The following is a 23,431-nucleotide window of genomic DNA, read 5'->3' on the forward strand; positions in this document are numbered from 1 at the left end:
GTTTATTATTTTCCAAACACTTGTGGGGAAAAAAAAAAAAAAAAAATCTTCCATGGACTCAATATGCCTCTGCATATAGCTTAGGGCAGGGGTGTCCAAACTTTTTTCAAAGAGGGCCAGATTGGATGAAGTGAACATGGTGGAGGGCCGAACATTTTTCCAAACATTCTTTGAACCATTACAATTAAATGCAAATAAATTATTTTATGCCAAGTTACCGTATTTTTCGCCGTATAAGACGCACCTGACCATAAGACGCACCTAGGTTTTAGAGGCAGAAAACAGGAAAAAAAAATTCTGAACTAATGGACTGCAGACACAGTACAGGAGATGACCAGAGACTGCGGACAGCACAGGGATGACCAGAGACTGCGGACAGCACAGGGATGACCAGAGACTGCGGACAGCACAGGGATGACCAGAGACTGCGGACAGCACAGGGATGACCAGAGACTGCGGACAGTACAGATGACTGCTGACCTTTGGGGAGGTGGGGAGCGGGTACCTGAATTTGACAGGTACCCGCTCTTACTTCCGCAGTTGTTCTTTGATCTTACCTGTTCCTCGATCCAGCCGCGCGCTGTCTTCCCGGCTTCTGTAATGGCGCTCGGCATGACAGCCGGGTGCCCAGTGCACATGAGCGAGAAGCACTTGTGCTTTGTGATTGGTCCGACGGCTTCTGGGATCTGTCATGTGTCCCAGGTACCGCCTTACCATTCACAAAAAGCACCGCTTCTTGCGCATGCGCACTTGGCAGCCGGCTGTCATGCCCAGCGCCCACACTACAGAACCCGGGAAGACAGCGCGCCGCTGGATAGAGGAACAGGTAAGGTCCCGCTGCAGAGCTGAGCGGCCGGCCCGGTATTCTGACACGGCCGCGGTGGAAATACCGGACCGTCCGCTCCATATTCGCTCCATAAGACACACTGACATGGAGGGTCGTATTAAACCGACCCTCGGGCCGTAAATGGCCCGCGGGCCGGACTTTGGACATGCCTGGCTTAGGGTGTCTACTTTCTGAAAAGGGGTCATTTGAGGGTGTTTGTACTGTCCTGGTATTTTAGCACCTCAAGAAATGTGATAGGCAGTCAGAAAGTGAAAGCTGTGTAAATTCCATTATCTATACCATAGTTTGTAGATGTTATAACTTTCACACAAAGCAATCAATATACACTTATTGGGATTTTTTTTCACCAAAAAGATGTAGCAGAATACATTTTGGCCTAAATTTATAACGAAATGTGAGTTTTTTGGATATTTTTTATAACCGAAATGAGAAAAGTTTTTTTCTTGAAAATTTTTAGTCTTTTTTTTGTTTATAGCGTGAAAAATAAAAAGCGCACAGGTGATCAAATACCACCAAAAGAAAGCTCTATTTGTGTGAAAAAAGGACATAAATTTTATTTGGGTACAGCAGTGCATGACCACGCAATTACCAGCGCTAATATAGCAAAAAAGGCCTGGTCAGGCGGGGGGGGGGGGGTAAATCCTCAGGAGGGCAAGTGGTTAAACCAGCAAACAACACTAGGCCTATTCAGATACTATATGCATAATTCAGAATATGTGTCCAAAGACCCAGATCTGAAAAAAAAATAAAAAATTAGGCAAGAATTAGACTCCTTATTTGACAAACTTAGGTGAGTGACTCGTATCTCCTTGTGTGCAAAACAACCACCCATTACATTAAATTAACAAATGTTCCCAAGAAAAAAAAAAAAAAAACAAAAACAGAAAGAAAAAACTATAGGATTAGATACAGAAAATCACCAAAATAGATAATTAAATTGTGAAATTGTTCACAATTTAATGATAGTCTATTTTGATGATTTTCTGTTGTATTGATTTTTTTTTTTAATTTTTCTGTATATTTTTGTATCCAATTCTATAGTTTTGTCCTTTTTTTTTGAATAATTTGTTAATTTAATGTAATAGACTTTTTGGTATCATGTGGGATACACATAATGACTCTCGTCTGATTGATTTGAGACCTGGAGGTGGGGAGGCTGTGGGGGAGGGCGAGATCTGCCAGGGGTACCCGGGTTGTGGTGACATGGGTGGTTGTTTTGCACACAAGGAGATATGCGAGTCACTCTCCGAAGTTTGTCAAATAAGGAGTCTTATTCTTGCCTATATTTTTTTTTTTAGATTTGGGACTTTGGACACATATTATTCTGAATTATGTATATAGTATCTGAATAGGCCTAGTGTTGTACGCTGGTTTAATTTAAAAAATTGATGTGTACTCTGTCTTGTGTAAACTAGATGGCGTTCGATTGGATTTGTCTAGGCATTCTTTGTGCCGAGGTGAGGACTCTTGGCGGGGAGAATGTTGTCCCTCCTCCCCTTGGCTGCTCCTTGCCTGGGGCTTATCCCAGTGTCACTATGGGGAGGGGCTCCCAGTGGGTGTGCGGTCTGATGGGGGTGTCGGGACGGTCTGACCTGCCCCGCTACCACTGCGCATGCTCATCGGTAATTGGCGCGTCATTCTCAAGCGCCGTTTGGGTTGGTGTACGCACAGTGCCACGTCTCCACACGCCGAATAGGTTCCAAAGACACACCGGAATCAGCATGGTCTGCCATGAGGGGAGGAGGAACCTTTTTTGCCCCCTATATAATTCAGGATGGGGCATGATTTTAGAGCAATGCTGATCTTTGGGAGAGAGGTGTTTGTAGGAAGAGACAGAGGTAGGTGGTATGTAAGATTTGCAGTATGGTGAACAGTCATGTTGTACTAACTGAAACCTGTTTTGAGTATACGGTGCCCTTGTGTTTTTTTGCAGACCCACATTACCTACTTGAATCTGGCCTCTTGACTCCCCATGAAGGGTGGACCAATGTTTTGGAACATCTACTTGACATCCATCAAGTTATATACTATTCTGCCAATTCTTTGTGGGCCAATTGTCTCTATGACTTGGAGGTATACAATAATTCTGTTATGAACATTCCGCCTAACTCTCTCAGGGTCTAGTTTTTTGGTCTGAACAACCATCGGTATTGGTAATTAACAATATAATTATATAGATTTGTGCTGGTTATAATAGGGTTAATGTATGCTATCTAGTTTTTTATGTGAAATAAATGAACCAGTGTTGGAATATACTGTATTATGATCCCTTCTGTATCCATAGTATTCCCTTCCTTTGAACCCCTGAAGAAGCCAATTTGGCAAAACGTGTTGGGATTTCACCATCACATCACCATCACTGATTTATGCTCAGTATAATGGTGACCTTTAGGTCATGGTCTGGTACTGTTAACATAGGGACAGTGTGATATGGGGTTCACTGTACTGAAGGGCTCATTCTCTTACCTGATTTTATGGAAGGGTGTGTATGTTCCATTTTATTATGTGCAATAAAAACTTATATTTTTATATATATACTGTGTCAAAGTTGTCCTTCACACTTTTGTTCTATCTGTACATATAGGTGAAATAACCATACACATGGACAACTTGCACAGTATGGATAAGGTGGGGGGGAAAGGGAAGGCTCGAAAAGACAAAGGAAAGGGAAAGGAAAAGAAAGAAAATAAAAGAGAAAAAAATGTAAAATGTAGGGGTGGCAAAATCAGAAAATAGCACACCTGCTGTTTAGAGTTCTAGAAGGCTCTGGTGGAAACCAATAGGAGAAATTTTGAGCTCCAGGGTTGCCAGATGGCCACGTTGTTATTCATTTTGTCTGTCAATTTGGCTTTAATTTACTCATGGAGCTTGGGTGAGCTCATAGAGAGTGGGTGATCTCCAATTATTATCTCAGCTGCTGTCTGAACGCGGAGAAGCCATTTTTGGAAAAACCAGATAGTTTAAGATTTAGCTCAGAGATCAGTTGAAACACTTGTAGCCAAAATTGTTCAACTACAGGACAGCTGCAGTGTCACACAGATGCTTCAGTATAGGAGAGTATGTTTAGTTTTTGGTCTTTTTTTGTTAACCACACATTTCTCCATAAACATAGGGCATCCATTTATTAGATTTTACTTACCACATGTATTTTAAGATCTATAGAAAGGCGTACATGGTAGGGGACATCATATTCTCGCATATCAATTAAGTTTTCCATCTGATCAGATATCTTTTTAGATGGGCCTTCCTCTTCAGGAGCCAAGCTGTTTCCAGTCAAAGCACTGCATAAATACCAAAAAGAAAGAAGTGATAAAGTTGTATTAAGAGCAGTCACAGACATTTAGGGCTCATGTACACAGGCATCTATATATTTTCCGCACAGAACACGAGTTCTTGCTGGCAGTGCTAGCTGAAGAACATATCTAAAATCTGCACCTAAAGCAAACCCCTCACCTTTAGATGCATACAATTCTTCTAATTGCTTTACGGGTGTCCATCTGTCTATATGAGCACTTTTAAAACAACTGATGTGCTCAAGCATCTGTTTATTCAAATTACATTTTTGTTTTAACTTTAGTTACTGTGAAATAGGGATTCTATATGAAGTGTTAGACATGGAAGAGCTGAAAGGAACAAGAAAACGACAAAGATCCCTTAAGACTCCAATTCTTTAAGACGTAGGCTTGCATCATTTTTTAATCCAACCAAATCAGAAAGTTACCATACTAGGACCAAAAGAAATGTCAGCAAAGCCATATAAAGAAATAACAATGGGCAATAATTTAAAAAAAATATTTTCTTGTATAGCAGAAAAGTGAAAGCCAACATATTAATAAGCATAATAATATTCCAAAACAAAAGAGATTCCTGATTCTAATTCCAACTTAAATGCTCATACATAGTATAAAAAAAGTTGAACTCTAGGCAGATATAAGAAATCAATGCAGCTCTGTACTATAATACTTTAGGATTTTCTTAATATGTAAATAGTACAGGTACTGTATAGTCCCTGTACAACAGAGTGCAGGCCTTGTCTGGGTAATTCCCTCTGCCTTACCTCACACTCATTCTAATTTTACTAATGAGTTTATAGACAGTGTGCTGTATACCTCCCTACTGACGGGACAAACTAGGCTAGGCAGTTGGCAACCCATACAAACACCAACCCTGGTGTGTCTACCTCTATCTTACAGTCCAAATCCTGTTCCAAAGGTGTGTACTGTCTGTAATAGCACACAAACTACACTTTGAAAACATTAAGGTGTCCTTTTATGACACAGAGAATAGCTGCGATTCAACGGATCTCAGCTATTCTCTGGTCATTCACAGGAGATCATGTCAGCCCTTCTCTGGAGATCTGTGTTCTCCATCCAGATTCTCCAGCCCAGAGCTGGAGAATCAGAGGGACCGAAAACTAAGCAGAGATAATTTACCTCTGCTTAGTAAACTGGTCTTTTACTATAATCTGGAGAGATTATAGTAAAATGAGCCGTTTTTCAGAGTTTGTAGACCGTTCTCCAGCGTTTGGAAACCGTTCTCCCTTCGTTCGGAGAACTGCTTCATAAACTGCATTCACAGGAGAACTTTGTTCTCCGAGAATGCCGGAGAACTGAGCAGCGATCTATTACCGCTGGTTCACAAACGGACACCTAAGTCCTCATGCACATTGAGTGTTTGCTCAGCTCCTCTAAATGCCTTTTTCCCTGGCAGGAGAAAAGCGGTTTAAAAAATTCAGTTAAAGAAATGTATTGCATTCACGTTTATGCTTGTTAGCACGCATAAACGTGAGTGCAATATTAATTTTAATTTATTCTGGACATTAGGATGCATGAACATGCAAATGAGCCCAGCATTCATGTGCATTCCACATTTTTTTCTGCCTGTAAACACTCCTCTTCTTTTATGCCTGTAAATGCCTGTGTTCACATTGACACAGGCTAACAGAGGAGTGTTTACAGAAAAAAAAAAAATCTTTTTCCTGTAAAAGTGGCATATAAGCCTAGTGGGCACAGAGCCTAACTGCAGCAGGTGAAAAATACACTCATTCTGGGTGCACAATGCTTTTCTGGCAAGATCATCTATTCTCTCTCAAGCATAGAATAAGGCACATCAGACGAATATGCTTGTGACAAATCAACTGTATGCATGTACCTAGACAGCATGGTTGTGTATGTATCGCTGGCATTATCCCTCTCTTTATTCTTCCGCACAGCTGGCGAGATATCTTTCCTCACTTTTATCAGGTCATCCACAGAATGGAATGATAGCTTGAGATAGTGTCTTTTTAGTCCTACCAGATGATTTGGCTGAAAAAAAAAAAAACCCACATTAACGCACATCTTCGATCAGCAGAACAAAGCTCATACAATGTGGCAACACAAATAAAAATATCTCCTAAAAGGAGTTAATATCTATACTGTAACTATATACAACTTTGTAACCATTGCATTTTTCTATCACTGGATAAAAAAAAAAACATTTTCATACTTGTCAAATCTTTTTTTGTAGTCCATTGGGGGGGGGGCAGGAACTCTATTAGTAAGGTTATACTGCAGCTTATAGGAAGTTCAGACACTAGCAAATAGAAAAAGTTGTAAGCCTCTCCACCCAGCAACTCTCAGTTTTGGGAGAAATCAGTACATGGGGTCATGATGTACATTCATTGAGGAACACAGGTCCCACTCATCTGTGCTTCAAGTACAAAATCTTATTTTCTTTAGTGTCTATTCTAATAAGAGGACTATAAAATTTAAAAGACTAGCTCATGGCAGAGGTATCTGAGGGAACCAACTCTTGAATTAAAAAGGTATGGGGAGAAGCCCTCTGCAAGGCAGAAGAACTGCCATTACCAGGGGAAGGACAGAATCAAACTGATGTTCAAGGAAGGGGGGGGTATCCATTTACTCGACGCAACCCAAACTTTTCTATTTTACCAAAAATTTGGTTATATTATTGCGTTTGTACTAAAATTAATTTTAGTTCATGTTATTCCTGAAAATATGTTTTATAAATAGCTTCTCAAATATTGCGCAAAAGGACCCCAAACCCCAAAATACCACCATTTTATTCTCCAGGGTCTCTGCGTTCAGAAAAGAACAAGATTTTTATGTTACTCACAGTAAAATCCATTTTTCTGATTTCACTGATGGACACAGCATCTATTCACTCGTGACCATCGGATATCACCTTCGGAAGAAAGGATGAATATGGATAATCACCATTACTAGTGGTGCACCAAAATGAAAATTCTGGTGCCGAAACCGAAAATTCAAAATGCACTTGGCTAAAAACCGAAATGCTCAGTTTTTAAAAATGAATATATATTTTTTTTGAAAAAAAATACACTTTGATTAAAAAAAAATATATATATATATATACACCCCAATTTTTTTTGTAAAATATAAAAGAGAAACAAGACCACAAAGGCAGAGACCTGACCCCCAATGTTACTCAGGCAAGCCTGTGCTCAACACCACATTGGAGAAGGCCATGATCCAAACCACCAAGAAGACATGTTGAAGGACCCTTATAGCCTTGCACCATGTAACATAATCCTGCCAAGTGTGTTGATAAAGCTTCCAAGAGGTACATTTACAAACTGTCCACCTGGTATAAATCAAGTCTGACAACTCCCCCGACTGTCAGAACCTGGCTGTCAATAGCTAATCTGCCAAGCCAGTGACAATTAAGTGGAGTGGAAGATTGGCCCCTTGGGACAGAAGATCTCCCCATGGAAGCAACTGCCAGCCGCACTTGTCTGCTTACCAGGATCAACAAGGCCAATCCTGACCATCAGAAGGACTGGAATCTTTTCAGCCTGTATCCTGCTCAACAGGTGAGGGAGAAGCTTAAGAGGCGGAGATGCACAAATGAGAAAATAATGGTTCTACAGCACGACTAGAGCATCTGATGTAATTCACCGAATGATCCCTCGATCGCACCACAAACTGAGGCACTTTCCTGTTGAAATGGGACACTAGTAGATCCACAGCTGGCGTTTCCCACTGTAGACCGATTGTCAAAACACTTGCAGGTGTGGAAGCTATGCCCACCAATCCAGCGCCTGACGACTCAGCTAATCCGCCCACCAGTTATCCATGCCTGGAATGAACACGGCGGAGAGAGCTGCTACATTGTACATGTACCGTGTTTCCCCAAAAATAAGACACGGTCTTATATTTTTTTGGGCTCAAAAAAACACACTAGGTCTTATTTTCAGGGTAGGTCTTATTTTTTAAATGTCCGGGTGTGGACAGGGGGTGCAGAGGTGAGCTGTAGGCAGTTGTGGATGAGGGTTACTATGGAGAGGGCCGGCTGAAGACAGTTGTGAGCTGCAGTCAGGTGTTGCAGAGGTGACTTGACAGGTGAGTTTCAGACAGGGTGAAGGGGTGAGTTGCAGACGGGGAATGCAGAAGTGAGCTGCGGCCGGGGGGTGCAGAGCTGAGCTGCGGCCGGGGGGTGCAGAGCTGAGCTGCGGCCGGGGGGTGCAGAGCTGAGCTGCGGCCGGGGGGTGCAGAGCTGAGCTGCGGCCGGGGGGTGCAGAGCTGAGCTGCGGCCGGGGGGTGCAGAGCTGAGCTGCGGCCGGGGGGTGCAGAGCTGAGCTGCGGCCGGGGGGTGCAGAGCTGAGCTGCGGCCGGGGGGTGCAGAGCTGAGCTGCGGCCGGGGGGTGCAGAGCTGAGCTGCGGCCGGGGGGTGCAGAGCTGAGCTGCGGCCGGGGGGTGCAGAGCTGAGCTGCGGCCGGGGGGTGCAGAGCTGAGCTGCGGCCGGGGGGTGCAGAGCTGAGCTGCGGCCGGGGGGTGCAGAGCTGAGCTGCGGCCGGGGGGGGGCGCAGAGCTGAGCTGCGGCCGGGGGGGGGCGCAGAGCTGAGCTGCGGCCGGGGGGGGGCGCAGAGCTGAGCTGCGGCCGGGGGGGGGCGCAGAGCTGAGCTGCGGCCGGGGGGGGGCGCAGAGCTGAGCTGCGGCCGGGGGGGGGCGCAGAGCTGAGCTGCGGCCGGGGGGGGGCGCAGAGCTGAGCTGCGGCCGGGGGGGGGCGCAGAGCTGAGCTGCGGCCGGGGGGGGGCGCAGAGCTGAGCTGCGGCCGGGGGGGGGGCGCAGAGCTGAGCTGCGGCCGGGGGGGGGGCGCAGAGCTGAGCTGCGGCCGGGGGGGGGCGCAGAGCTGAGCTGCGGCCGGGGGGGGGCGCAGAGCTCAGCTGCGGCCGGGGGGGGGCGCAGAGCTCAGCTGCGGCCGGGGGGGGGCGCAGAGCTCAGCTGCGGCCGGGGGGGGGCGCAGAGCTCAGCTGCGGCCGGGGGGGGGCGCAGAGCTGAGCTGCGGCCGGGGGGGGGCGCAGAGCTGAGCTGCGGCCGGGGGGGGGCGCAGAGCTGAGCTGCGGCCGGGGGGGGGCGCAGAGCTGAGCTGCGGCCGGGGGGGGGCGCAGAGCTGAGCTGCGGCCGGGGGGGGGGCGCAGAGCTGAGCTGCGGCCGGGGGGGGGCGCAGAGCTGAGCTGCGGCCGGGGGGGGGGGGGGCGCAGAGCTGAGCTGCGGCCGGGGGGGGGGGGCGCAGAGCTGAGCTGTGGCCGGGGGGGGGCGCAGAGCTGAGAAGTTGCCCGGGGGAGGGGGGGGACAGAGCTGAGCTGTGGCTGGGGGGAGCAAAGGTGGGTTGCAAGTCGGCTCACATCTGCACCCCCCCAGCCGCAGCTCACCTATGCACCCTGTCTGCAACTCACCTAACTCAATTTACCTCTGCAACACCTGACTGCAGCTCACCTTTGCACACCTCCCCTCCACTGCCCTCATATGGTTAGCTAGCTTTGCAAAACACGGCTGTCAGCAGCCGGCCCCTCTCTATAGTAACTCCCGTTTCGGGTCCTATCTTCCCACACAGTGCACCAAGCACACTTACTTACCGCTCCGCCTCTTCCCCACTGGCCGGTGATCACCCCCGGGGCATCGGCTTCCATGCATTAGGCTGCAGGAGGAGATGCCCCACCCCTAAACACACTGTATACTGCACCCGCAGATATCTTTTCCTTCCCTGTCCCACAGTGAGTACAGAGGTTCTCTGGGAGCGGATGGTGCTGTCACTTCAGCCGTGCTTCTGTGCTTATAAGAGAAAGTAGATATGGGTGTGCGCAAGGCCAGTGCTGGAGGTGGCAGAATGGCGGTCTGGCTGAAAAAAAGCCCTGATCACAACTAGGTCTTATTTTTGGGGTAGGTCTTATACTTTAGCAATTCCCAAAAATAGCACTAGGTCTTATTTTCGGGGTAGGTCTTATTTTAGGGGAAACAGGGTAGTTCTGCCCATCGAAGGAGCCTGGAAGCTTCCACTGCCCTCCTTGTGCCGTCCTGATGCCCGACAGGCCACCAATGACCAGGTGACCATGAAGAAGCTCTGTCCACTGCTCTAAACAGTCGTATGGTCTGAAGCTCTAGGACATAGATTGGTAGTCGAGCCATCTCTAGTACCCTACGGCCCTGAACCAACCTAGGCCTCCGGACTCCTTACAAGCAGGACGGGGCCAGCATCCGTAGTAACCACTGTCTAGTTTCAAGCCCTGGCCCCCCTGGGCCATTCGATTAGATTGTCCAAGGACACAAAGGATCTCCAACTGCAGACCCCTCGCATGGAACTGCACATATAGGACCGCCTTGGAGGATACAGTGAGACCCATAAACTGCACGCAGGATTGCAGATAAACCCGCCCGTGGAATGGCAGCAAATAAATTGCTGACTGGAGATGTTGGAGCTCGTCCAGTGGAAGAAATACTGTGGCCAAGGCCAATTAAAAGAGCAGACCCAAATACTCCAACACCCTGGCAGGGTCAGAGCAGACACGGAGGTACAGGACCCAACCAAAAACTTGGCAGAGTGAACATCACAAGCACCATGTTGTTCATCAGTGCAGAAAGGAGTCACGGCTCAAAAGGTGACGATCATCCAGATAGCCAATCATGGCAATCCCCCATCATCTCAGCAACACCAGGAACACCAGCAACATCAGGACCGAAGCCAGCACTTTGGAAAATACCTGAAGTGTAGAGGCCAGACTAAACAGGAGCACCACAAACTGGGAATGTGCATTTCCAACCGCAAACCATAAAAAGCATTGGAGCCTGGCACAGATGGGGAATGTGCCAGTTTGTGTCCTTTATGTCTACGGAAGCCAAGAACTCTCCCTGATGAAGGGAGGCCAGCATGACACCATGTTGAATTTATGCACCCCCATGAAGCAATAGAAAGGCCTGAGATGCAGAATGGGAAGATTCCCACTTCCTTTGAAACCATAACCAGGAAGGAGTAAAACCCCCAACACCTCTCCGGTCCTTGGACCAGGGCTGTGTCTGTGGAGGGGCCAACCCTGCACTGCCCCATGAAGAGCATGCAAATGAAGAGAAGGGCACCGCAAATAGAAGATCTTGTCTGGGGGATGTGCCCAAGAATAGAGTTCATAGTCTGGCACCTGCAGTTTGCAGGCCAAATGTAAGGCAGAGAGGTTCCCAAGACCACAAACCAAACCAATAGAGGCAGCCTTTCAAATTGGAATTGTATGGTGCAAACCTTCATTTTGAGGAGGGCTTGTCCGCAGGTTCAGCAAGCTTGTAAGGATGTTTGCAACCTCCCCTCCGGGGGAGCCTGAGGGGCTGAAGCCCTTGTCTGAGGAACCTGGGGAACAAAAAAACTGCATGGGTGCAGGCTAGGAAGGGTCCAGCCAGTGGCACGGCTCTATCTTTTCCCAGATAACAGCAGAAAAGGTGCAGTGCCACTTGTAAAGGCCATGCAGGGTGGCACAGAAGAGCTGCTTGCCTTGGAAAGCAGGTCGGCCCGGGCCTGCTCAGACTTCCGGTCCACAGACCAAAACACTGAAGCCAGAGAGCATGGTGAAACACTACCACCACTGCACCTGAGGCCAAATCCATCTAGGACTGGGAAAAACGGTTACCCAGTCCATGGTTTCACAGTCGGACCCATGCAGCGAGTGCTTGCTACACCAGTCATACCAACACCAGGAGTGCCGAGTCCGCCACCATAAACCTAGAACAGGCACTGACTCTGCCTCCCTATCCACGGAATCCGTGAAGGAGGGGGCGAACTCTGCCCCATGACAGATGAGATTTGGAATTCTGTGACAGGGCAGGAGGTTCATCTGTTTATAAGGGCCTCCGAACAGGGATAATGCACTGAAAAGTTCCCTAGGAGCATTAAAGGATGGTTCAGGTTCCCCCAGCCAAGTAAAGAAATAGGCTGAGTAGCGAAACCCTTAGACAGAATGCACTGGCTAGGGAGTATCAAGGGGGCAATGTGCAGTCTTCCACACAGGGGTAATGCGTTTGCTCACCAGCGCCATATTATGCGAAGCAGTGGAATCCACAGGGACACAAGTTGGAAAAGCACACAGGAAGAAGGCACTGCCCTAGTACCCGCGGGCCACCTCTGACTGAGGCCAGGGGGTCGCCCGCCTAGCTGGGGTACAGACAAGAACACAGTTAGGTGTGTTGAACAGGCTCACACTGCACATTGTCCCCGCCACAATGCTGAAGCAGGTAGGGGACAAGGGGAACCATTTACTCAAACCACACCAATTCACTCCAGGGGGATGGGGGGAGGGGGGACTGATAAAGGGATCCAGGCCTATGGGGGATAAGGGTCAAGCATTTCTACTTAGCTATCAGGCGGAGCGTGTGGGTAAGGCTCCATATACAGATCATCCACTTCACTGAAGTGGGGGGCTGTCAGCCAGGTTAACATGGACTCCTGTTCTTGGACATGTGTGTCCCCACAAAATGTTTAAGTCACCAGCCGCCCCTGTCCAAAATGAAGTTTGTTGCAGCCGACCCAGCACATATTTAAAGGTTTTTGTACACTCGTTAGCCAGACTGGAGTGACCACTGGATGCAGGGTATCCTGTCTGTCGCCCAGCCCAACTGTTGAAGATCTCCACAGAAAAAATCCCAGGAAGAGAGGAAAAAAAAAAAATAGAAAAAAAGCTGTGGAACCACAAGTCCCAGCAGGGAACTAGGTCCATACTTTTGAAACACTAGACAAAAATAATTGGTTTACAGAGAGGGATTTTATACCAGCTAGGACTGCCTATAGGCAGTGCGGTGTTCTTTTTCTGCCTAATATCCTGGCACTAAAAACCAATGGTTAAGAATGAATAAAAGCTCGGTCTATTAATGAACACAAGAGAAATGTACCTTTTGGGGGGTTTAATTTCTAGCTACAAAATACAGATTTTAAAAAAAGTTTGCAAAAAATGTAAATTGCCCCCGTAGGAAAGCGATTCAAAATAAGTCCCAAAAAAGCAGCACCAGAAACATTATGTGCAGTCTTCTGGAGTATTTGTTTTGCACATCTCCAGCAGCTTACTTGATTATTGACATTCAACTCAAATGTATTTGATTCAATAAGATACAGTATGCCTTTGACCGGTTTCTTTGCCCAAAATTTTCATGGTCAACCCTATTGCCACTTAAGTTTTCATCCCTACCTGTGCAGTTTTTTCCGGTGGCTGTTAGGCAATACTAACCATTCTTAATATAAAAAAATTGCTATGAGGATGACAGGACATACTGGTGTGTCACTAATGAAACTCTTTTTGTTTAGATAAATATAGCTTTGTAAGTAAACTTGATGTTCCTAATTTCAAACTATGTTCTTACATTTACTTAGAAGCATCATGGCAGGTTTTAAGTTAAGTAATATACACTGCTCAAAAAAATTAAAGGAACACTTTTTAATCATAGTATAGCATCAAGTCAATGAAACTCCTGGGATATTGATCTGGTCAATAAAGTAGCAGAGGGGGTTGTTAATCAGTTTCAGCTGCTTTGGTGTTAATGAAATTAACAACAGGTGCACTAGATGGGCAACAATGAGACAACCAACACAAAAGAAATGGTTTTACAGGTGGAGGCCACTGACATTTTTTTCCCTACTCATCTTTTCTGTTTTTCACTAATTTTGCATTTGGCTAGGGTCAGTGCCACTACTGGTAGCATGAGGCGATACCTGGACCCTACAGAGGTTGCACAGGCAGTCCAACTCCTCCAGGATGGCACATCAATATGTGCCATTGCCAGAAGGTTTGCTCCCAGCACAGTCTCAAGAGCATGGAGGAGATTCCAGGAGACAGGCAGATACTCTAGGAGAGCTGGACAGCTTGATTGGCATTTGCAATTGAACACCAGAATTGGCAGGTCTGTCACTGGCACCCTGTGCTTTTCACAGATGAGAGCTGGTTCACCCTGAGCGTATGTGACAGACATGAAAGGGTCTGGAGAAGCCGTGGAGAACATTATGCTGCCTGTAACATCGTTCAGCATGACCGTTTTGGTGGTGGGTCAGTGATGGTCTGGGGAGGCATATCCATGGAGGGACGCACAGACCTCTACAGGCTAGACAATGGCACCCTGACTGCCATTAGATATCAGGATAAAATCCTTGAACCCATTGTCAGACCCTACGCTGGTGCAGTGGGTCCTGGGTTCCTCCTGGTGCACGACAATGCCTGGCCTCATGTGGCGAGAATGTGCAGGCAGTTCCTGGAGGATGAAGGAATTGATACCATTGAATAGCCCCCATGCTTACCTGACCTAAATACAATAGAACACCTCTGGGATATAATGTTTCGGTCCATCAGATGCCACCAAGTTGCACCTCAGACTGTCCAAGAGCTCAGTGATGCCCTGGCCAAGATCTGGGAGGAAATACCCCAGGACACAATCCGTCGTCTCATTAGGAGCATGCCCCGACATTGTCATGCATGCATACAAGCACGTGGGGGCCATACTGTACAAACAACTGAGTACCATTTTGAGTTGCTGCAATGAAATTTCAGCAAAATGGACTAGCCTGAAGCATAATTTTTTCACTTTGATTTTCGGGTCTCTTTGAATTCAGTCCTCTGTAGGTTAATTTTCATTTCCATCAAACGATGGGGCATCCTTATGTTCCTAACACATTACCCAGTCCATATAAGTATAGATATCCAGATATATTTTTCCCATTGAGATCTGATGTGTTTTCAAAGTGTTCCTTTAATTTGTTTGAGCAGTGTACAACACAAAATCTCATGTTGTACATAAAGTTAAATGTGCTTTAAAGTTTGATAGGCAAATGTATAAAAATATAAATAATATGCTTGGTATATGGTCTAAAACCTGTTAAGTAGTTGAAATATTACTGACCAAATCCAAATCTTCCTTGGCAACAGACTCCAGTTTTGCCAATTTTCCCTGGAACTTCTTGGAAAGAAAGGATAAGACTTCCCTTTCACACCCCTGCCAAAAAAATAATTAACACAATGTTTTTTAAAGTGTAAATTTGCTGTTGCTGAAAACAAAACAAAGAAAACAAAAACAATCCCCTCTGGGTGATCAATGTGCATTGCAAGGATTTTAACAAACTCTATGGCAGGTTCCTATCCATTTCTGCCCTGAACATATAGCTGTGTGTCTGAACATATTTAATGGAAATTGATTCTGAATGAGAAGGTCTGTGTTTATTATAGTAAGCTGGTGCACTTTCGGTGTTCTGATAAGAAAGGCTGCAGTGTCTGCAACCCTTTGGAAACAACTTTACAGATATACAAGAAAAAAAAAAAATGGAAGAATCATACACAGACTAACATGTCTTCCTCTTAACCACTTCAATACCAGGCACTTTTACCCCCTTCCTGCCCAGGCCAATTTTCAGCTTGTCGTACTTTGACAATTGTGCGGTCATGCAACAGCGTACCCATAAAAAATGTGTATAATTTTTTCACACAAATAGAGCTCTCTTTTGGGGGTATTTAATCACCACTGAGTTTTTATTTTTTTGCTAAATAAACAAAAAAAAACCCGAAACTTTTGAGGAAAAAAAAAACCCAATGCGTTTTTCTTCGTTTCTGTTAAAATTTTGCAAATAAATAACATTTCTTCATAAATTTAGGTCAAAATGTATTCTGCTACATTTCTTTGGTGTAAGTACCCCAAATTAGTGTATATTAATTAGTCTGTAGGAAAGTTAAAGAGTCCACAAAGCATGGTATATATATCTGACAATCGATCAATCCTAATATACTGACGGCCCATCTCATTTCTTGAGGCCCGAAAAATCCAGGATAGTACAAATACACCCCAAATTACCCATTTTTGGAAAATAGACAGTCCAAGATATTTAGTAAGAGGCATGGTGAGCTTTTTGGAGGTTGTAATTTTTTTTTTAAAAAACTAGAAAATTAAAAACAATAATTTTTTTTTTCTGTACATATTGTCACCAGTCCAGTACAGCGTTATTATATAACTGGTGTGGCAGTGATCAGGGACACTGACTGGTGACCGTATGTAAAAAAAATAAAAATGTAATTTCTTTTTCTAATTTTCTATTTTTTTTATTACATTATTCAGCTATTCAATTATGTCAGCAGACTGTGACCAAAGCATACAATGTTACCATGATTTTTTTTTTTTGTTTTTTTTCACACTACGATTGCTAATACCAATGTATTTCACTGATATTTGCAATCATTGTTACTGAAAGAAATCAATTAATTCAGTCTTTTGTTGTGATTAGCTGTGATTGGGCAAAGCTCATCACATGATACAGATGGGCTGTGATTGGCTTTGTCTGTACCATGTGACTGCTTTGACCAATCACAGCTGACACCACAACTGTATACCATGGATGGCATGACATGAAGCCATCAACTGTATACAATTGTCATGTGATCTGCTGTGATAGGTCACAGCGGTCACATGACACTGGCCGGTGTAGTGATATGTCATCGGCTGTGTCCTGTGGACACAGCTGGTGACAGATTGTGGCCCTGCGACCACTTGAACGACTCCTTCTGACAGGACGTCATATGACTCCCAGTCAGAAGGAGGAGTGTCCCGTCTGGCCAGGCGAGGTGGTAAAGGTAAAAAGGTAACAAACTACTTAATTTCTTCTCACTGGTGGGTTGGCAGGTCAGGGGGAATTCTCTTACTTGTGCTTTGTACAAACAAACAAAACAACAACACAATATAAAAGGTAAATAAAAAACAAACACACAACAAGAAGTTAAAGTGTTACTAAACCCACAACAGTAAAATCAGTCTATATGCAGTAAAGGCTGTTTTTTATATTCACTGTGAAATCTAAGGGGCTAATCCTCTGCATTGTGCAAAAAGGCTGTTTGATCCTGTCTTCTCTGATCCTTCCCTTCTTCTACAGTCCCCACTCCATTTGCTGATAGTACAGAGCCTTAGGGGATACTCTGCACATGCTCAGTTTGTATGTCGAGTGTTTTTTTTTTTTTTTTTCCTTTTGGAAGGGTGCATGTGATCAGCACAAGGCCAATCAGCACTATCCAGACAGAGGGTAAAGGGTCATGCAGCCTCATAGGACAGTCAGAGGTGAATTAAAAGCCCTCCTACAAGCTTTAACCAGTGCTTGGCTGGACACTGATCAAAGTCACAAGACTGCTACATAATGCTGATGAGAAAAGGTATTTAGCAGTTTATATTTACTTAAATAATTGAATTTCCATGTTTTGTGTACTGTAATAGACCAGGTATAGTGCATGCAGGGTCCTGTGATTAGTCAACATTTTAAATAACCTTATTATAGAGAATGTTAACAAAGAGATGAGCTTACCTTCTTTGTAGCCACATAGAAATAAGGTTTGTATGGCAAAGCAACCTACAGAAAGAGAGAGGTTTTGAGGTTCCAAGGCTTTGGCAACTGTTAATTGCAATACAATCATCCGACAATGTTTCCAGTGATATTTTGGCCATAAAATAAAAAAAAAAAAAACTTTCCCATGGCTGAACAGGGACTTGCTTTTACTGCTAAGTTATCATAAACGGCTGCCAAACACAGAGGCATTAACTTGCTAGAGCATTGTATTTTTTGGATTGTGGCACTGCTTAGTCTAACAAAGTGGGGGGTTTAGCTAATGACTGACCAGTCCTCCTTGCATTAGCATGCTTGAAGTCAAATTCCCCCCCCCCCTTTTTTTAAAAGCAGATGGTATGTCAGAAACAAAAAGACCATTGCACCAGCTGCACTGGTAGCTGGTTAGGTGAGGCATGCAGACAGACTCCGGCTTAAACCTGATCCTTATAAACTAGGAAAATAGGATAATAAAAAGTCTGTTCTTCCTTTTAAGGTCTGGGATAACAATTAACATTTTAAAGCTCACCTTGAAACGGCTTCCATCTTCCTGTATGAAGTAGTAGTCCACAGCACTAACTAGGCGTTTGTCCTCATCTAGAATTTCTGTCTGAAAGGATCAAACCGGGTTTTAGACAGGAAAAAAACAGGGCATAAAAAAAAAAAAATGAAGGTTTAGAAAATCCTACTCAACAAACTAGAACCTACACGAACTGCAACAAAATTAAAGTAACAAGGTACACAGTTTTCCACACAACACACACAGGTTTGGCATTCAAAGCAAAACTGAATGGGGCCTTGAAAGGAATGCTAGGTAGAATCAGAAGAACTGTCAGTGGATTAAAATACAGGATTTTATAACCATATAGTGTTGGCGACCAATACGATTTTGGCAGATATTCAATGTGGCTTCCCTCTCCTTTTAAGGGCTGCATACAATGGGGCTGATTTACTTAGGGATTTGAGTATGTTAAGAAATTACATTTTGTGAATATTTGCTTCCATTCAATTGTGTGTGTGATGAAATAGGCAAACAGATTTTTCTTTTCACATGATTGGACAACTGAAGAAAATATTTATACAATTTATTGTGTGAACACTCTTAAATTATTTATTAAATCAGCTAGTATAATGTATGGTTTAACTAACCAATAAAAATGAATACAGAATAGTACTTAATCTGTTTACTTTATAAAGACAAAAATAGGATTTTTTTTGGACACTAGCATATAAAAAAAAAAAAAAAAAAACAGAATAAAAAAACAAAAAAAAAAAACAAACAAACTGTGGGCCAGCTCAGGATAACTCCTACTATCAGCATATGCCTCAGTTTTGATGCAAGACAATATCCAGAGCATAAATCAAAACACAATGGGAGTCCAATAAAAGGATGTTATAGGAAGCACAAAAAAAAACTCTTATTTCGGGTGCATTAGAGGACACCAGAACAAACAGAAAAAACTAGGGGCTGGCTGCCGGAAGGACTGCCCAAAGCTGTCATCAAATGAGGCAGAAACATCCACCTGGTAGAACCAAGGTTGAATTCCCACTTGAGTGTAGAGTCTTTAAGTGTTTTGTTGATTTTGGGGCATTTTCATACAGCATCTTTCAGGCTATTTTGAGCTTGGGGTTTTCTTTTTTTTTAACCTATATAGAAAATATAGTCTGTTGCATCATTTGTTGCTAGGTTTTTAAGCTTTTTTAGCTTTTATTTCTTTATTATTATTCATTTATCTTCTTTTGTTAGGGTAAGGGGTTAGAGGTAAATATCTTATTCATTGTCTTCTTAATATTTATTTGTCGTTAAGAGTGTGAATAATAAACAATAATAACAATAAACACCCTAACACAAAATAAATACATTTTTTTTTGTTCAGGTTTAATAAATAAAAACACAAACAAAAAGAACAAATTATATTATATATACATAAGCACAAAAAATACACGAATCATGTATTTCCATTAATTTCTATGGAAATCAACATGCTCAAAAACACGCTAATCTGCCAGATTTGAGGGGAAAAAAAAGCTGCAGAACTTGTTTGAGATTCAGGTGACTTGGAGTAGAGATGTCAACCATCTCCATTGAGAATAACTGAATTTTTCTCCTCAAGCCTTTTGGAGCTTTGAGTTACAAATTGCTCAAGTGTGAATGGGTCCTTAGAGAAACTGTTGGCTTATGCTGAAAGCCAAAGAACCACTCACAGTTTTACTAAATGCTCCTCGACAGGAGCAGGTAGAACCCGATTCCTGCAATCATAAGCTTAAATGATGTTTTGCCTTAGTCACCTAGAGATGGTGGAACTGGAAGCCAATGCAGCCTTATGGGGATCCATCCAGGATGACAAAAAGGAAAGAAGCAATGGCTGAGATATAGAACCTCACAGTCAGAACTACAACCTGACAAAAGGAAAGAATTTTCCTTTTGGTGAACTGAAGTCACAGAGAAGGATGGAAAAGCAATATCCTAGTTGAGGGAAAAGGCAGAACAAACCTAGGCAAGAAGTCTTGGGCCTCAACACTTCCAAGAGAACGGGTTTTTCTTTGGAAGACAGTACCTTCAGTTAAGACACTCATCTTGCAAAGACGATTGATACAAGGAATACCGTCTTGCAGGTGAGAATAGCAATGAGAATGTTTCTAATTGGTTCAAATTACAATTTATGAAAACACACAGAGAACGACATAGATACCATGAAATCACAGATAGGGGGAGCTACATGAGAAAGCCCCTGTACAACTTGACCCTTGATAGTACTGAGAGACAAATGCTGGTCCAGACCCAGCTGCAGGAAGGAAAAGCATTATCCCAATACAAAACTCCTGGGGCGAAAGCACCAAGACTTGTGCCAGAATGAAGTATGCCTTCCATGTCTGACAGACCAGGTTTCCTAGGTTTTAGCATTGTAGGAATCACAGACTCAGATGCCCATGTCGTGGAACATATCCGGGTGTAGGTACCACTATCAGAATGGACACAGCTGTCAAGGCTGGAATGTGAAGCTCTGCTCAGGACAGGATCCAATCTACCTCACTTGCCATGTCAAGGCTTCTAAACTGTTCCATGATTCATGTTCGCCGCCATTGTGGCATTATTCAACTGAATACAGATCAGGTGACTCAAGTAGGATCATCCAATGCTGTAGATAGCCAAAAGTGCCCAAGAGTTTAAGAAGTTGATCAGAAGAGAAGACTCCTATGACAACCAAGTGTCCTGAATTGACAGGGTGCCCAGGACTATTCCCTAGTCCAAAAGGTAGCATCCATCATGAAGATCTTCCAAAAGAAGGTAAGACTTCCAACCTCAGAGCCAGATTCTTGAGCCACCAAGCCAGGGACAATCTGGTCCTCTAAAAGCATGTACTGGAAGGTTTGCATCTGAAAACAATGTGTATAATGCATTTCCTGTGTTGCTTCCAGCAATGCTTTTCAAAGATTCAGGATTCATCTTAACTGCTATAAAGTCTGGACAGTTAAGATGTATCCAAAAGAAGGAGCAAAAATTAAACTTTTAGCCCTGGGATATCACCAACTGCACCCAACTGTCTTAGATGCAAGCTGTCGCGTTTAAAAATGTCCTCCCACCTTAATGTCAACAGAATAGCTTGCCTGAGGTTTCGGTAGTCTTGAGTGCCAGCCTTTCCAAGAGGACTGACCAAGCTTGGGGGCGGGTTGTCTCGATGTGGAGATCGAGGGGGTAGAAAAACAAAAGGAATTTTTTTTAACAGAGAGAGAGAAGACTTAGCAGTTTTTTCCTTAGCTTTCATTCACTGAAGATGAGTACTCTTGTCACCAACAGCCTCCATGATAACATTCTCAGGGCTGATTCAAAGATACATTGTTTCTTAAAGGCTATGTGGATTAAATGCTTCTTGCAAAAAGGTTAGTGTCCTATACATACTCACATTACATGAGAAATAAGGACGAACAGGCAAACAGTCATAACGGAAACCATGCGCTGCATGCTTTCAATAGGCAAGGGATCAGATGCAGCAGTGGTTACATCTCTTAAGGGATTTTGACCAGAGATGGTATGAAAGGTAAAGTCACAGCCAGAATCAGTTGAAGGGCTCTAGGAAAGGGCTTCCAACTACTAACCGGCTGGGTTCTTGAAAACAGGCACATTCTCCACCAGTACAGTAAAATGTCTTGTGAAAACAAATCCACAGTGGAAACAGACCACTCTTATACAAAATTCTCACCAAATGGATACAGGGTTAAGTGTTGGTAAGGAGGAGGGAGCAAATAACTCATTAGGACGATTCCAATCCCCATAAATAAACAGCTGGAAAACATGATGCAAAGGGAAAGTCTTTGCAGCCATATGAGTTTTTTTTTTTTAAACTGCAGGCTGGAGAGAGAACTGGTAGAAGCAACATGCTGACCCAGACACAGTGTTCCAAATTCCAGGCTTAGAACTGATAGCTGAAATCGAAGAGAAAAAGTTTAAGCACTGGTGTAGAGAAGAGTCTTGATAATAAAAGGTGCGATCATAAAATAGTTGTCTTCAACACAGTAGAGATGTAAAAAAAATGTTGCTCATCCTCCAAAGTAAAAAAAAACTGGGGCATGTTGGTAGCAGGAGGGTTTTTTGTAATTTTTTTGCCAGGGTCCAGTCCTCCTATAGGCAGCAGTAAAACCTGAAGGTTAAAGATTTCCTGTGCCCCTCAAGAGCATGATAAAAATGTTACATTTGGGACTGAGTAACAGCGAACCCACCACCACCAAGGATTTTCACAAAGAATAGACTTAGGAACCAGCAGCTATGCCCTTTAGATTTCTTTATTAGTTTGCCATTAGAATTATCTATGAGTAAAGAAAAAGAATAACATTCCAGACCCCAAAATAGTAAAGTTAATATTTTTTATCATGATTTTGAAGGTTGCCAAGCTAGCACTAGCGTGTGCATAAGCTGGGTACCAGTGCAATATACAATTGTTGATGACATGTAGAACATGAGGAAAAACAAGTATTACGTCACCAATACTAAGTTATAAATCACAGGCAGTTCACTTACTGGATGCATGTTGAGTAACCAGCCCGTTTTTTCTCCAGGCTCTCGAATCCTCTCAAAAGCATACTGAGCATCAATTTTATCCGTCCACTGACTGCGTTCCAATCTCTTGGCAGCGGAGCTCGATGAAACATCTTCTCTAAGGCACAATGATAAAGCAGTCCAAGATGTTAGAAACTATTGACGACAAACCACTCAGATGCTGCCAATCTTACACAAACACCAACCACAGATTGCTGTTAATACCATTTCACTGAATATGTTGAAATTGTTGCTTTGCCTTCTTAGTTTGTATACATACTATATAAAAGTGTTTTTTGCTACTGTTCTATATCAGATACTGCGTCTTAAATACTATGCCACGCGTTAGTGTATTAACAGCATATGAATTGAACCAATTCCAATAATATTTCCAAGTGAACGCAAGCTTTACATGTGCAGAAAATGAGAAAGCAACAATATTGAGTATTTATTGTACACTCTCCAATGCATGTATTATAACCTCTCCGTTGGCTAGTCTCTGCTGTTAGTAAATATCACAATGCTACTGTCTTACTACCTGTATTCTTGCTACTTACTACCTGTATACTTACCTTACAACATTGCACATAAGATATTTTTTAATACTCCATATGAGCTCAGAATTGTACATCCTCAAACAGCCAACAAACGCATCCTCATTATTACCAGTCACTCTCAATGCTTGGGCTGAGAATATTGCTCTAACCCCCATACAATTTTGTTCAATGTTCCATGTGAGCTCACAGAAATGTGGATTTTAAAACAACGATGGTCAGTCTCCACTCTCATTGGTCACCATCAATACCGCACATTACACTGATAATAAGGAGTATAAACAAGACACGTTCATACCAAGTTGGAAATTATGTTTCTTTCCCTGCGTGGCAATAAAAAGCCATCTATTTAACGTAGTTTGTCAGTTGAGAAAATGCAAA

The 23,431-nt window shown here is 43.7% G+C and overlaps 1 protein-coding gene across 1 annotated transcript in view; it reads right to left on the reverse strand.

The window, feature by feature from the left end:
* The window catches only part of POLE (DNA polymerase epsilon, catalytic subunit), a 128,357-nt gene that overhangs the window by 102,918 nt on the left and 2,008 nt on the right, over nt 1-23,431 (reverse strand). The window contains exons 2-7 of the mRNA XM_089652208.1: nt 22,479-22,614; nt 17,991-18,071; nt 17,444-17,488; nt 15,010-15,102; nt 5,999-6,153; nt 3,987-4,128 (exon numbers count right to left, since the gene is read on the reverse strand). Coding sequence (XP_089508334.1) covers nt 3,987-4,128; nt 5,999-6,153; nt 15,010-15,102; nt 17,444-17,488; nt 17,991-18,071; nt 22,479-22,614 — 652 coding nt within the window. The remainder of the gene's footprint in view (nt 1-3,986; nt 4,129-5,998; nt 6,154-15,009; nt 15,103-17,443; nt 17,489-17,990; nt 18,072-22,478; nt 22,615-23,431) is intronic.

This window comes from Staurois parvus, unplaced genomic scaffold, assembly GCF_062004578.1.
Source record: "Staurois parvus isolate SC_StPar_1 unplaced genomic scaffold, SC_StPar_1.0 ptg000673l, whole genome shotgun sequence".
Taxonomy (NCBI): Eukaryota; Metazoa; Chordata; class Amphibia; order Anura; family Ranidae; genus Staurois; species Staurois parvus.